General features: G+C 32.4%; 1 protein-coding gene across 1 annotated transcript in view; it reads left to right on the top strand.

Moving 5' to 3' along the window:
- Positions 1-477: 477 nt before the first annotated feature.
- LOC150092270 (dynamin-binding protein-like) overlaps positions 478-16,167 on the top strand; it is a 247,536-nt gene continuing 231,846 nt past the window's right edge. The window contains exons 1-4 of the mRNA XM_090414833.1: positions 478-510; positions 791-1,064; positions 7,976-8,231; positions 14,782-15,882. Coding sequence (XP_090270959.1) covers positions 478-510; positions 791-1,064; positions 7,976-8,231; positions 14,782-15,882 — 1,664 coding nt within the window. The remainder of the gene's footprint in view (positions 511-790; positions 1,065-7,975; positions 8,232-14,781; positions 15,883-16,167) is intronic.

Below are 16,167 nucleotides of genomic sequence, written 5' to 3'. Positions count from 1 at the left end.
TCCATAATTTGTGTAAAATGAAAAACATTTCTCTTTTTGCAATAACCCCTTTGAAAATTTTCATAAAAAACTATTGGAAAGGAATTATTATTATTATTATTATTGACACCTCCAAGGAGTCTGAAGACTCATCGCAGGAGGACAACTATTTTACAACTCTCCGTCTTCACCACTACACCGAACCTGTACTACCAATCATCAGCATCAGCATCATCTACTGCCCACCACCACAGCTAGTATTTTTTTGTCTGTAAATTGCGTGTGTTCTGAAGGGCCGATTTGTCTGTATGCAGAATTGAAAAACCTGAGTTTCTGGGAGAAAAAACCCTGCTACCTCCATATGAGATTGGCTAACTCACCTTCGATTGAAAAAGTCCATATAAAGATTCCTCCCATCGTGACGAGAATCAAACTTAGGCCTTTTCCAATCAAAGGGCGCAACGTACCGTCGTTCTTCCAGTGACAGTGAACCATAGGATGCCCTCCTGCAATGAGTTCATGAAGTGTCAGGTAATAATAATTCAATTCACTCACAGGAGGTGAAGATAGAAAACAGGAAACAGTTTTTAAATTGGTGATTTTAAATAGTTAAATACATGGCAGTAACAGGTTAAGAGTTGCTTGTTTTTGTACAGTCTAATTTTTTTTTCAAGATAGTGTTTCATAATAATTTTATTATAATAATTATAGGCATAATTTTATACATAAATAATATAAATAATACATTTATGTATTCATATTGTTTAGATTAAGTCAAACACATAAGGAATCATTTATTTATGTATTTCAGTCATTGATTGAAGCTGGTCATGTGGTCAAGGCAGTTTATAATTTCACAACTGATTTAGAAGGAGAGTTGTCATTAAAGATTGGAGATGTAGTCCAGGTACAGAAGAGAATTGATAAACAATGGTTATATGGAATTTCATCTGGTCAGGAAGGCAACTTTCCATCAAGTTTTGTAATGGAACTTAAAGTTCCTTCCACTCTTCCAGGGCAACAAATATTTGCTGCAACCAGTGACTTTATTGCCCAAGAAGATGGAGATCTCTCTTTCGAAAAGGGTAATACATTCTTAATATATAGTTAACTGATTGATTTAACGACTTCAAAAAATGCATTTTGAAGACTAAAATGTCATTAAAAATTGATCAAGTGATCATACAGATATAAATTCAACTTGTATTTATAATTGATTTTTTTTCTCCTAAAATGGTTTCATAATTTCTCTTTATATCTTGTCTTGTATTGTTTCTTTATAGTGATGAGTAAAGTAGTAGTTTACAAATATTATTACAATATGTATCTGATTTTGTTTTTGAGAAAATTATTTAATGTCTTTTTAATAGTAGATAATTTCTGAACAAATCATAAGATTTCATAGTTACCTTGATTTCATTTATTTTATTTTAAAAATAATCTTTGATATAATCTAATCATAATTAATCATCTGATCTAATCATAACATTAATCACCCTCTGACATTCTTCAATTTTGAAGAACAAAAAAGTTTCTCTTCTCTGTTGCATCAGGATCATTGTATTTCTACATATTATTATTTTTATTTTTTTTTCATTTGTTGAAAATTGCTATGATAACTTTCAGAAAAATATAAGCTCTGCATGATGCATCAGCATTAAGTATACTGGCTCTACTCTGTGTAGATGTTTGTCATTTCAATATCCCAGTTCTGATTGGTTATTACATTAGCATCTGTATAAGGTAGATGTTTGTTATTGTGTAATTCTTATTTATTTCCTAGTGGTAAATCAATGTATGTGACATTGATTTATCGCTAGGCAAAAATAGTGAAACTGCTGCTATCATTTAGTATTTTGATAAGTCACATAAGGTAAATATTGTTTAGTCTTAATATTTTCAGTGTCTCATAACTCCATCAGTTCTAGGCCTGTGTAATAGTAATTTTGATTCTGAATTAGACATTTTTGTTGTACTTAAAATACATGGCAGTAATAGGTTAATAGTTGCTTGACAATATTTCTGGCTTGTTTTCTGTTAAATTTGTTATGCTTAGCTTTTCTTTGTTTCTATTTTTTTATTTTTTTAAAATCTCAATTTCCTTTTTTTCTACAGTTACTGTATTTTTAATATCACATTAAGTGGGAAAATGTCTACCAAAAATGTCTAAACAAACTCAAATAAATTTTTATTTGAGTTTGTTTCTTACATTAATAAATTACTGTGCCCAAGACTTTATCTTAGATATTTATAAAAGTTGTCAGTTTATATAATTCAGGAAGTAAATTACTTCATGTAGCATCACTTTGTATGTTATCATTATCTTACCTGTGAGGACCAGGATGCAGTAATATTTCAGTAATGTTTAACAACTAGTTTCTTACCAAAAGTGTTCTTATAAATTTGTCTGTTATTTGCAGTCTTTAATATGGTAAATTTTTATGTCTTCTATGATGATCCTGATTGCATCAGTTCATATAGATCTTGGTTCTTCTCTTGCCATTTTTGCAATGAATACTTTTGCTAATTTTTCTTCAATCATTCTGTTTCAATGACTAACATTTGAGATTAGATCTGATTACTCCTGAATATTAATGATGTTCAGTTCCTTTCTAATACAGGAGACACTACTTATTGTGATCACTTTGGGACAGTCACTTTTCGATAACGATAACAATAACCGGCTGATAACATTAAACAAAGGATATAAAAAATTGCATCATTTATTTCAATTTATTGTTATGAACATTATTTAATTTAATTTATTGTTATAAACAACTTTTTAATAATCTACAATATAAAATTTATTTTAAAAACTTTTCTAGTATTGTGTGTTTGAATACAGTAATTCATGAATAAATTGCCCATACTCATAATGCCTTTCGAAGTTTATCTCTCTACATTGCACACACACCGTGATGAAGTATTCATAGAGCTTCTTACATCTGGGTATTGGTTGGAGGAGCTTCTAAAATACTTGTATCAAGTTCACTTTCTTCTATTAGTTTAAAGTTTTCATCAGAAGCAGCTTAACATATTTCCGACACTGTCATTGTAGCCACCACTTCATCGTTGTTATCAATATCCGACCAGTTTTCAAATTCTTCTTTTGACATACCGTCTGGGGTTTTATCAAAAATTTCATTTGTAAGATATTCAAATTCTCCGGAAGGAGTTTCAGAGTTTGTTTTAAAAAATCCACCTGTTTTAAAAATCCAGCATGGGAATTTTCCCAGAAATAAAACCTATAAAAAAATCCACCTTTTTGGAAGCAGTTTTTAATAGTCTTCTCTGAGACTTGCTTCCATGACATTGCTACCAAATGCAATGCATCAAGAAGGGAAATCTTTTTTGCAATTGCACTTGCATCAGATTGGGCTTTTATATAATCAAGTTCAGCTATAATTCTCTCACGAACTTCCCTGCGATAATAAGCTTTAAAAGCTCGTATGTTGGTCACATGGTTGAATTAATGATGTAGTGTTCGAAGGCAAGAAAATTACTTTGATGTTCTTTAATTTAAGATCCCACTTAACTAACCAATTGTTGAAAATGTCATTAGTCATCCAAGCATTTGCACTAGAACAGTAGTCAACAGGCAAATTTTTGACACCTTTAAAACACTGACAATTAAAACTTTTTCCAATCACTAGGGGCTCTCATTTCTCACCTTTCATATTAGCATAACAAAGAACTGTTACTCGCTCTTGTGAAGATTTAAATCCTTTGGTACAGTACCTTCATTTTTAACAAATAAGTATGCTCAATCATTGCACGAAAATAGAGTCCTGTTTTCTGCATTGTAAATATCCTTGGAAGAATATTCAGCAATAATTGTTGGCTGCTCGGTCTTAATCCACGCATCAGTTAATAAAAAATCAGCACTGTTTTCTTCACCATAAATACGCTTTTACACAATATTCTCTCGCTTTTTCCACCTGTTAAATCATCCATAATTTGCGGTGAAATTTTCTTTGCCCATTAATCGAAGCATTCTTTTCATGAACGTTACTAAACCAAATTTTTAATGCTGATTCAACTTGAGTATCCTTATCAGATTGGGCTCTCTTCCAATCCATGTTCTCATTAGTAAGAACTGAAGTTTCAATGGCTGATGTTTTTTAAGATCTTATACAAGAGTGGTTGTGAAATATTTAAATATACATCTGCAACTACGCTGACTCATTTTGGGCAACTTATCATAGCACTCAAAATTCTTTGCTTTTCTTGAAAAGATAAATTTTACCAATTATATATTTGGTTTAATCTTTTATCCAAGTGTAAGCAAACAAAGTTTGCACCTGAAGTATTTTCAGGACTGGGGCAACTCATGGTAAAGGTGGGATAAGTTCTGATCACTTGCCTTAGTATCCCTTGTAGAGACGTGCTTTCCATTATGGGATACTAAGGCAAGTGAAAACAGAACTTATCCCACCTTTACCATGAGTTGCCCCAGTCATGAACATACTTCAGGTGCAAACTTTGTTTGCTTACACTTGGATAAAGGATTAAACCAAATATATAATTGGTAGCATAGCCAAGTGAAAATTTTTTACTTGCTTCTGCCATAATGCCATGGGTTGTTTTAACGAGCACTTTATTAAGATTTATGGAAGATTAAGATTACCCACCTCCATTTGCCTGGGGATTAAAGGAAGATTAGCAAGAAAGTCTGATTTCGACAAATGTTCTTTGTCAAATTTTCTCCTGATTAAACCTTATTTCTTAGAATTCTGAGATGCAAAAGGCTAAACATTCGAGGATTTTGATAACAATAACTCGAACTTTGATTATTTTTAATTCATTTTAAATGGTGTGTATTTTTATTTTTAATTCATTCGAAATGAATGTGCTTTGCATTATGGGATACTAAGGCAAGTGAACAGAACTTATCCCACCTTTACTGCGATCACAATAAGCAGATTCTACTGTACTATCATTTTAATATGGTTTTGCTAATGAAGCATCTGTTAATTCTCTAAGGTCTCTGTATTCTATGATTTCTAATATCTGTGGTCTCATCGTTGATCAACTGAATTATTTCTCATGGAGAGAAAAACAAATTTATTCATGTGGAATTAAATATTACTTGGTGGATAGACTTAAGTGTAGGAAGTTATTCATCATGTTGTAATGGTATTACACAACACCAAAACAATATATAATAAATGAAATATTTATTAATTAGCTAATATTTTGCTGACTTTTTAACCAGCATTTCAGAGCAACTACTTGTCAGTATACACAAGTGTTATCACTTGTGCATCTTGACAATCAATGAATGTAGGAAATATTTCTCATTGTAACTGACAAAAGACCTCAAGGCCCTGCTTGGCACCCTCTGACATTGTATAAATAGAAGTGTTTACAGCAGTCGGGTCAGAATTGATTTTAAAATGTCCCCTACCCCACCCTACCCCAAATCCTGGAAAAAAAAAAAAAAGGTAAAATAATGCAACTTGTGGTTTGGAGAGAGAGTATGTGCCATTGCTATTGCTGATTTTAACATTGGTCTCTTTGACTTGTGACAACTTCTGTACAAGTACATTAGCTTTCTTTTATTCTTCTATTTTTCTAAATTTTTATAGTGCTGGTAGCAAATGAATTCTTGTGTTCTCCAAGACAGATGTTAATGAATCTTATCTGTCTATATTGGCCAAGTAATAGTCACAGGTACTTCATACACTTAGGCTGTGATAGAGAATGAAGTTTTGCCTTTGCTGAGTAGATTACAGTTAACAGTTTGATGTGTGGTTTGAACATTATGCATATAGAAAGGCTTAGGTGTCACTGATGATTCATAGTATATGGTATAAACAGCACCAAGAGAGGAAAAAATATATTCATTAAACTCATTAAATTTCACTAGTTTTCTAACCAGCATCATCAGAGCACATTTATAACTGTGATTGGCCTACTTTGGACAGAGAGTGGTAGATTAGTTAACATCTGTGTATGGCAAGTTGGGATTGGCAGACAATGCTCTGGATACTCCTTCACATGGGATCAGATGAAGGAAAACATCTTGATTACATAGAAGTCATTATATGTTTCAGAGACTATTTTTAGAATCAGTATCAGCTATGAAGTGTTCTCCTAACCTTGACAAGTAGTTGGTTGCATTAATTTACCGAAGATCTGTGAGACTATCATTTTAAGACCTAATAGCTGGACTTCTCTAAATTACTTTGTAGTTATCCGACCCATAGAGGTCATTGTGTAAGGACATTAGTTCTATTGTCAGTTATAATTTAAATTGTTTTCCTCAATTATAGTGTTGTGTGCCTATCACAGTTATAATTGTGCTCTGATGATGATGCTGGTTAGAAAAACTAACAAAATACTAGTGAATTTAATAAATATATTTTTTTCCCTCTCTGGGTGTCACATAATATATTACCATATATTATGTGACTTCTCCAAGAAGCCTTTGGACTCATTGTGGACTCATCAAGAAAGTGTGAAGATTATATTTATTTAGTGTGTTAGCATCTTTGCAGATGTATCTTGGACATATGGAATAGGAACAGTAGAGCTTTGGTCTTGTGTGTTAGGGGAAGAAGTAAGCAATCTTTTATAGGAAGTTGTCACATTAGGATGAAAAAAGTGTGGTGAAGGTAGTTCTGCAGAAGAGCTGCATATAGCCTTGACTGTATGAGTTAGTGTTTTGAAGATTTCATATTATTGGCCTAAATGATTGATAGTGTGATTATTAATGTAGTATATCTCTCTTTCTGTGTATGTGTGTTGGATTGCTATAAATAGAAAGTGATTTTTGTTGTCTAGCTCTAGATACTTGTGATCTTTACAAAAACAATAAGAAAACAGCTTATGAGTGGCGGGGGGGGCTAAAAAGTTCTGATATAACAGTTCTAAAGCAACTGATATAACCACAAGAAAGAACATATCTTTATCTTCAATATCTTCAGAAAGAACATATATGTTCTTTCTTGTGGTTATGTTAGTTGCTTTAATATGATTTTTTTTCTAGGTGTTTATCAGAACTTTTCAGCCCCCCCCCCTCCTCCTCATATAAGTGGTCTGAAACAAAAACTCCAACTTCATTCATAGCCTATACTGACATCTATAACACTTGAAAATCTATCTTTAACAGGGTTGAGTCTCACTTTGAAAGAAATGTAGCAAACTTGCCACCTGCAAATGGCAGTTGAGCCTTCTTGTCCTTAACAAAAGCTGTTGGGTGCAGCTTTTGAACATCAGTGCTTCTGCCTCTTTATCACTTAAAAGGTAGTATTGCAACATCACCTAAAGATAAAGCTGATCTCTTGCATCATTTTTCTCTCCAGAATAGATGGTTTTGGAGAATGATTTTTTTTTTTTAATACTTCTCCCACAATATAAATTTGAGAATAAAATTTTAAATAATTCATAAATTGAAATATTTCCATTGTATGTATTATTCATTCTGGTGAGTAAGTAGGTGAGTATTTTTATTTCATTAGTAATGCCAAAGTAATTAGTAATCTAAAGCCAAAAGTATATATTTTAAGCACAGAATGCCTATGGATTTCAGTGATTTGTTTTTCATCAATAATATGCAATTTTTATATTGGCATAGTATCACATGTCAAAATTAACTACTTTTTTTTAAGTTTAAAGGTGCTATTGCACAACAGATCTGGAAAAACCAGTTTGAGTTAATACTGATTCTAGCATTGATAGGAAGTTATTAGTACAGCATTCATTTTCCTTTAAATGTACAGAAAATTATAATGCCATTATTTTCCTCTAAATTGAAATTTGATTTTAATGCTGTTTCTTCTTAAATGATTGCATAAATTTACTGCTTGTTATATTTGAATAGTATAATGCATATCATATTACTATTTAAATAGAAATTTAATACAGTGGTGACTTGATAAACAGCAACAGTAAATTGGTTTTTGTGTTTTATAATTTGTGCATTTTAATAGTGAAAATTTAATACTTAATCAATTTTGGAAAGTTGAATTTTGTTAATATGCTCATTCTCTAGGAAATCTTATTATTGGATATCAGCCAATTGATTCTAACTGGTGGCAAGGAGAGTGTGAAGGGAAGAAGGGAATTTTTCCCCTAACTCATGTTTGGAAATTGGATACATCTAAGTTGAAAATAGCTGATATTCCCAAAAAAGTTTCTTTTAAAGTGAGGGTGAAAATGGATATGAAGGCTCAGCTGGAAGATGAGATGGATCTTAAAAAAGGAGAAATTATAAATGTTATTGAAGTCATTGATAAGGACTGGTACAGGTATGTTTAGTCTCAGTTTTACTTCTATTTCTCTATATATGAAGATAAGTTTTATGTTTCTTTGAATTAATAGTCTAGTTCTGTAAACAGAACTAGATTATTTATGTCCAACAACTTTCAAATAGTTTCCATGTTTAGAAATTTATAGTTAATATTTCAGCCTTTTCTCTTTGTCTGTATTAGATCTTAATCATTATAATTTATACCTTTCATTCATTCTCCACACATAGTTTTATATTCTGCATTATACACTAGAGGTATTAGATATATACTTTAAAAAATAATTATTAATAGTGCAGTTAGATATGAATGATGACTGGTAATCAATTTTATTGCATTATAGCAGGTCATGATAGATTGAAAATGTTTCTTATGAATGAAAATTTAAATTAACAGTTGATTTAGATTAGGAGCTAGGTAAGTTAGACAGTTTTCATCATCCATCTGTAGCCCACCACAACCCTCCTTATTTTGGAGGCTTGTAGGTGGCTTGATCAGTACAGCATTACAGTACAGCATTGATCAGTACAGCAATCTGGATATCCCATTGTTTAATGGGATATCCAGATTATCTAGCCTTTAGTCTAGCCATAGTAATAACATGTTATAGGTTACACAGGTTTGATTGAAAAAAAAAACCCTTCAAGCAACACACTATATCACTCATATTTTAGCACATAGCAGGCTGAAAGACGAACCTTCAGCATGTGTATAACACCTGTAATTTTTGATGATGTAAAGTTAATTAATAAGAACATTTCTTGATAATATCAGTAAAAAATAAAAGTGGAGTGCTATGCACATATGGATCCTGTTGTTGCCATGACAGATTGTCACAGTCTAATTCAACAATAAACAATTTTTATTTTATTTTATTATGCAGAATGCCCAATAGAAATCTCCCAAATGGTTGATTCCTTGAGTGATTTTAAGCAAAATCACTCATGGATGAGTAGAACCATAGAATCATTCAGCTGTGAGTAATTGCAACACTGTCTAGTTCTTACAATCATTTTTGGAGCCTGTAAACAGTATTCCATTGTGTATTGTTTGACTTAACTGAGTGCTTTTTCTGAAAAAAGCACTCAGTTAAGTCAAACTAAACTTTTTCAGTTTAGTTTTCAGATGAGGCATTCATCAATATCTGCAGAAGAATGGATCATTTGGTGGTAGCGGTGTATGCCTGAAATATGATGTTAACCACTAAAACTTCTTCACTGCATCTTTATACAACATCTGCAGATGGCCTCTAATTTTTTCCATCTTAACATCCACTCTTTTTATAATTCCTTCTGTATTAATCTGATAGAATCCCTTAACGAACTCAATGGTCTCTATCATATCTCCTCTTTTCCTCCTATCTGCCAACCTCTGTAATCCACATTCCCTCAAATGCTCTTCATAACCAACATTCCAGAGTCCTGATATCACTTTGTTCATCCATCTTTGGACTCTTTCTAGTATTTCCACATCGCAATGTAAAATAAGTGACCAAATCTCAGTACAATAGTCCATGTGCAGTCTGACCAATGTCTTATATAGAGGCACCACCACCATCTCCTTATTCTTACATATTAATGTACTTTTTTATCATAGTAGCAATACAATGTGTATCCTTTGCAACACTTGCAGTGTGCCCTTATAGCGTCAGTTCCCTGTCTACCATCACTTCAAGATCCCAAATTTCACTCTTCCTGAAGTACAGCTCCACAATATGCTATGTAGCCTTATATCTCTGTATCACAAAGTGTAACACCTTGCATTTATTAATATTAAAATTGTAATATCACTCATTTCTCCAAGCCAAAAATCTATTCAAATCGTCCTATAGAGCAGCATTTCCCGAACTATGTTCTGCAGAACACTGGTGTTCCACGAAAAGTGAATAAGTGTTCTGTGAAAAATTATCAAAATTAATATGAGCCTGGAATGGTTTTAAATGCTGTGACAAGTTCAAACATGTTTGAAAATCAGGAGCTCCTCACTTTGTGTGTGGATTGTGCTATTAAGACCAGCACACACTGGCCTTGATTCAGCTGCTGGCTGACAGCCACCTGCTGTTTTCGACATCTCCGAGTGCAAGTGAAGTACACCAGTATCTATTCTAGGAAACGTGCGGTCACAAGCAAGGTCATTGCATTGTGCTGTGGCCCGGCATGCCTGTAGTGTGTGTGCTGTCACATTTTTGCGATGCGATACAGCCTGCTGCGGCGATAGTGTGCACTTAGCTTTACATTGAATACAAGGCTGATGATACTTGATTCTGACCAAGGTGTTCTGTTAAAATTTCAGGATTTGTGAAGTGCTCCATCTCTGCTATAGAGAATTAACATTCACACCACTCCTGATAATTCTACCTAACTTTGCATCATTGGCAAACATTTAAAGATCCTCAGTCAATCCACATGAAATATCATTAACAATTATATATTGATCAGAATATGAAGGAAAGTGATATTAAACCTGATATTAAAATTGAAGATATTAACCTCGTTTTTTTTTTTTTTTTTAATGCAGATGTTATGTTTTTAAATAAATTTATTAAAAGAATTGTTTAACTGCATTGAATAACTGTTACAACAAATGTGGTACAAATTTGTTACTGAAAATTTTGTTGCTGTTACATCAAATAGGCAAGAATATGAAGTATATGACTAAATTCTCAGTGGCAAACCGTGTAGAACATGTAAAATATTTTGGTTAAAATACCTGAAAATATTTCTGATCAATCACTTACACAGGATGAAAATCAGAAAGAAAAGATTAGCAAAACAGATGTTTGATATAAGAATGGCAGATGAAAGGCACAGAGGAAAATCAAGATTTAGATGGATTGATGCCATATCCTAGAAGACCAAAACGTAATAGCTGACAGTATTGAAAACCTCAGAAATAAGATTAATTTAGAAGGAAATTGTTGATGGCTATAAATAATAATGAAATTTTGTGTTGCGCTTTCATAGTATACATATCAGGGTAGGATAATGATTTTTACTGAATAAAAGCATTCACTAAAATAACACATTTTAACAGGTATTTCCTTATAAATCATTCCATGTGTTATGACATTGTTTTTTTGCAATTGCCGTATCTATGAAAATAATGCTACACTGGTTGCAAAGCACTTTTTTAGAAAATATTGGTGCTTACTAATTGTAGCTGACTACTAAAGCTGTGTGTGTGTGAGAGAGAGAGAGAGAGGGAAGATAAAAGTAAATAGTATGAAATGTACCTGTAATTTGCTACAATCCCATGAACTGATTATATGCTAGCAACATATCTTGAGGTTGTTGAATAATTTCAACTATTATATGCAGAGTTATTATTTTTCTTATAATAATACACATGCTCCATTTTATATTCTTTATTCATCCCAGTGTAGATAAATATAGTTTTTAAAAAAATCTTTTCAAGTTTAACTCATTTTTTCAAGTTAATTAAGGCTTATGTTACTTGCAGAAGACTTGCCAAGTTTTATTTTTCATATTGCATAGCATTTTCAGTGTGAAATTCATATAAATTAATTAGTAACCACCTGATATTTTTCTTAATTTGGTTTATCAAGATAGACTGGTATTGGTGGAACATAAATTAAAATTTAATAAATCTAGTTTCGTTCTTGCTTGTAGCCATCCTGAGATTCGTGAGTTGAAGGCAGATAATCCAGAAATTAAGAATGAATATCATCTATCTTTAAAAATTTATCTTTACTACAAAACTGAGCTTTCTAAAAAGCTCAGTTTTGTAGTAATCCTGTAATCTAGATAGACATTGTCCTCTGCCATGACAGTTCATTTAACTATGCATGAAAATTAAATTCAGTAATATCTTTACTGAATTTAATTTTCTGGAAACATTTAAAAATTATATTTCCAGACTTGTGCAATGCATGTCTTAAATTTATATCTCAAGATAGCACAAATCATGCATTCTAGCTTGATACTTAGCTTTTCTTATGTTTAAACATTTAAAAAGTAATTATCTGCTTTTTAAATGTTTCCAAAATATGAACAGTGCATGTCTTAACTCTTTATTTGACAGTGTTGTTCTCAGGCAAAATGACTTTACAGGTGTTCTGTTCTCATTTCCATCCAACTACCATTTGTTTGCAAAAATGAACCTCTTTTGTGGTTCAAAAAAAAGTGTTTCACTGTGCATCCATGAAGACAAATGTTGCCTGGAAACAATAATGACAACAGTTGGGTGAAATCCATATTGGCATGAGAATAGAACAACTGTAAAGTCATGTTGCCTAAGAGCAACAATGTCAAAGAGTTAAAAATGCTTTTTAAGTTGATTTCACCTATTTAATATTTACATGATAAGTATAATACAGCTGATTTTCATTGTACAGACTGTAGAGACAGGAACAGTTTGGATAGTTTGCTATATTTCTTTTTTTTTTTTTTTAAGCATGGCATTATACCTATGGGGGCTTTAGTTAGGACTTTTCAGTACTTTGTTATGGTGGAGCTTGCTATAATGAGAGTTGACTCTAAGATCCTTTCTAAAATATACAAGTGCCATTCATGTTGCAACAAAGTGCTTAAAAATATACGTGTTTTCCATTACTTGTGTTTGTGATATACTGTATTAGCTGTTTCTTATCTTTTTCAGTAGGTGGCTTTGAAGCTCCAAGAAACTGCTCACTTCTCTTATTAGTCATGATAAATGGTAGATAATTGTGTGGACTTGCTTCCTGGTAGTAAACCAAGAAGTATGTCAACACAGTCTTTCCCATTCAAAGCTTCTAACAGTATTTCATCCTAATGAAGGGCAGCTTCATTGAGTTAACTATTGAAATTGAAGGAAGTTTTAAAACTTTTTATTATTTGTAAAAAATCGATCAGTTAATTAATCAAGCAATTAATTGTGCAGATCTCACAGTATAAATACACCAACAATCAAATCTGGTAATTTGGAACAGAATATTTAACTTTACACTAAATTAACAAACAAAATTCTGTAGAACATCTGTATGGATATACTGATGGTCTACAACAGTGGTCACCAAAGTGGTCGATATCAACCCCCAGGGGCTGATATAACATTGTTAGGGGTCGATAGAAAAATATAAGACATCATTGTACGGGTAATATTTAATTCGGTTAACTTGGATTACCTCCATCCTGAATGACAACGCAATTAACAGTGAATCCTGGGAACAGTGACATGAATAGGACCTATAAGATGGAGCAAGGTCATGAAAACAGTTACGAAGGCTCATCATGTAGGCCAAAATGACGTATTTACCAATAAACGGATGTCGGTGGTTTCCACCTGGCAGCGCAGCTGGAGCGAGATTGCAACATGTGTGTGGTTGCTTATTTACTTATACTTACACGTATTCGATCCCGTATTTACCGTAAAAATGATGTATTTACCAATAAACGGATGTCGGTGGTTCCCACCTGGCGACGCAGCGGGAGCGAGATTGCAACACGTGCGTGGTTGCTTATTTACTTATACTTACACATATTCGATCCCAGTCTCATTTTTGCACATCGACATACAAGTGAGCGTTAATGCTCTAAAATTCATCAACATACATATTATAATTCAATCGTTATTCATTCACAAACCCAACTTCTCTAGTTTGAAGTGTTGAGCAGGCCTGTAATTTTGTACATCCTATATATACCTATAGGAAGATTGTATTATTGTTATTTTGTTATCTAAATTAAATTTTCTATATTATTTATCCCTCCTATCAAATATGTAATGTTAAGAAGGATGTCAAAAACAAAAACGTATCCCTTTGACGTTAAGCAATATAATAATATATATACTATATTATACATACAAGAAACATTGTAACTATAAAATAAACAATCTAAAATCTCACATAAGTGTCTTTTTTGCTTGTCCTATTATAATTACGTAATAGTAAAATAGAGGGGGTTGATAAAAAGTCGAGAAACTCTTGAAGGGGTCGACAGCCAAAGAAGTTTGGCGACCCCCTGGTCTACAGAATCTATTTCTTAGCCTAGTAGTTGCATAGTCTTCTTGCAACTGTATATTCTAGAACAATATTCTTCATGGTGTACCTTAAACAACTGCAACTTCCAGCTCAGTAGTTTTCTTCTCTCTTAATCCTTGACTAAACATAGCACCAGTGTGTTATAGGTTCTGCAACCTCTTCTGTGTTGAATTAAAGTATGAGACAGAATGACTTCTTGAGGCAGGCATGCTTTTGGCTACCTCTTCTCCAAATCCTCGCTACTGCAGGAGTCAATCCTCCACCAGTGGAAATATGCACAATAAATAGATGAATCTTTTTAGCATTTGTCTTGTTAGTTAATTAATGATTATGGAGGAATCAATGATATAAATTAAGTAGTAATTAACCTTAAGTTTAAACGACAACAAAAAAATTAATTTTATGTTACCAGTAGTAAGATTGACCATCCTGAAGCACTGATAAACATTGTTCATAATTCGAGTGTCATTTGACTGATTATGATAACTCTATAGATAATAAATATATAGTTTAAATTTATCTTAGATGAGAGTTATTTTAAAATATTCTTTTTTTTTTTCATACATACAGGGGTGAATGTGATGATCGATGTGGAACATTTCCAGCAAGTTTTGTTACGCTGTTAGATAGCACAGACAGTTCTCAAATAGAGAATAATTCAGCTCTACAAGGTGTGACAGATAAACTTTCCTCAGAAACCTGTGATAAATTAAAACCTTTTTTTAATGGTGTAAGCAGTAATGCTATTCAGGATAGACAAAATAATAATATATACTGCAATGTCAGCCAATTTGGATATGATAGTCTGAACAGTGGTATTGCAGCTTATGGTCGGGCATTATTTTCATTTATGGCAGAAAATCCTACTGAACTGTCATTTAAGGAAGGAGAATTAATTAATCTGATTCGTCATTTAGATAGTCAGTGGACAGAGGGAGAAATTGATGGACGATTTGGAATATTTCCTACGAAAATGATTGACATAATTGTTGATTGTCCATGTATATCTACTTCAGCAAATTCAAACTCTGATCAGTCATTACAGTCTGAAGAATACTTTTTTCCTTGTGATACTTATGGTCGGGTTTTATATGAGTTTAAAGCAGAAATGGAAGGTGATCTTAGTCTTAAAGAAGGTGATACAGTAACTCTTATCCGTCAGTTGAACAAGAATTGGTATGAAGCAGAGACTGATGAAGGTGAAGTAGGTGTATGCCCTTCAAATTTTATTGAAATCATTGGTAGTGGTCCATCACCACCACCTAGTTATTCAGAAGTAATGCAATTAAATAATAGGCAATTGGATGTCACCAGTTCAACTGGCCAAAGTTTGTTGGGCAGTGTTTGTGTACCGTCTTTATTGAAAATAAATTGTGGAGCAGAGCGTCCAGTGTCATATCCAACAGTTTCATCTAGCATTTCTAGAGATGTTGCAAATGAAGAAAATCTTGCCAGTCTTAAGTTTTCAACAGTAATTCCCAAAGGTCATTCAAATACTTTTCCACGAACCAAGCCACCTAATCAAGCTACTTTAAATGATTCTATTGCACATCATTATAGAGATCCTGTAGATTGCACACCTTCTGAGCATTCACAAAGAATGTACCCAGCAGTTACTAACTTACCTCTGATAACAGTCACCAAACAAGAAAGTACAAACTCCATTATTAGGTAAGCTACTGTGCATCAATTTCCTTTTAAGTTTTATATTTGAGTTGAATTTAAAATTTTTGTAGTGACTGAGTATTATTTAATTAAAATCAAAATATTCTTGTATAATAATAATAATTTAAAGAATAATAATAAAAAATTCTTTATAGTAAGCTGTTGATTAAATTTTTAAAGAAATCTGTTAATTATCAAATGTTTAAACTTTCTGAAGGTTCATTATGATTATTTTGTCAATTTTTCCGAGGTGATTAGGATTGCTTCAATAGATACTTTTTTTATGATACA

Source organism: Typopeltis vanoorti, chromosome 26 (assembly GCF_054136105.1).
Source record: "Typopeltis vanoorti isolate ZY-2024b chromosome 26, IOZ_Tvanoo_1.0, whole genome shotgun sequence".
NCBI classification, from domain to species: domain Eukaryota; kingdom Metazoa; phylum Arthropoda; class Arachnida; order Uropygi; family Thelyphonidae; genus Typopeltis; species Typopeltis vanoorti.
This window is presented reverse-complemented; position numbering and strand designations above follow the sequence as displayed.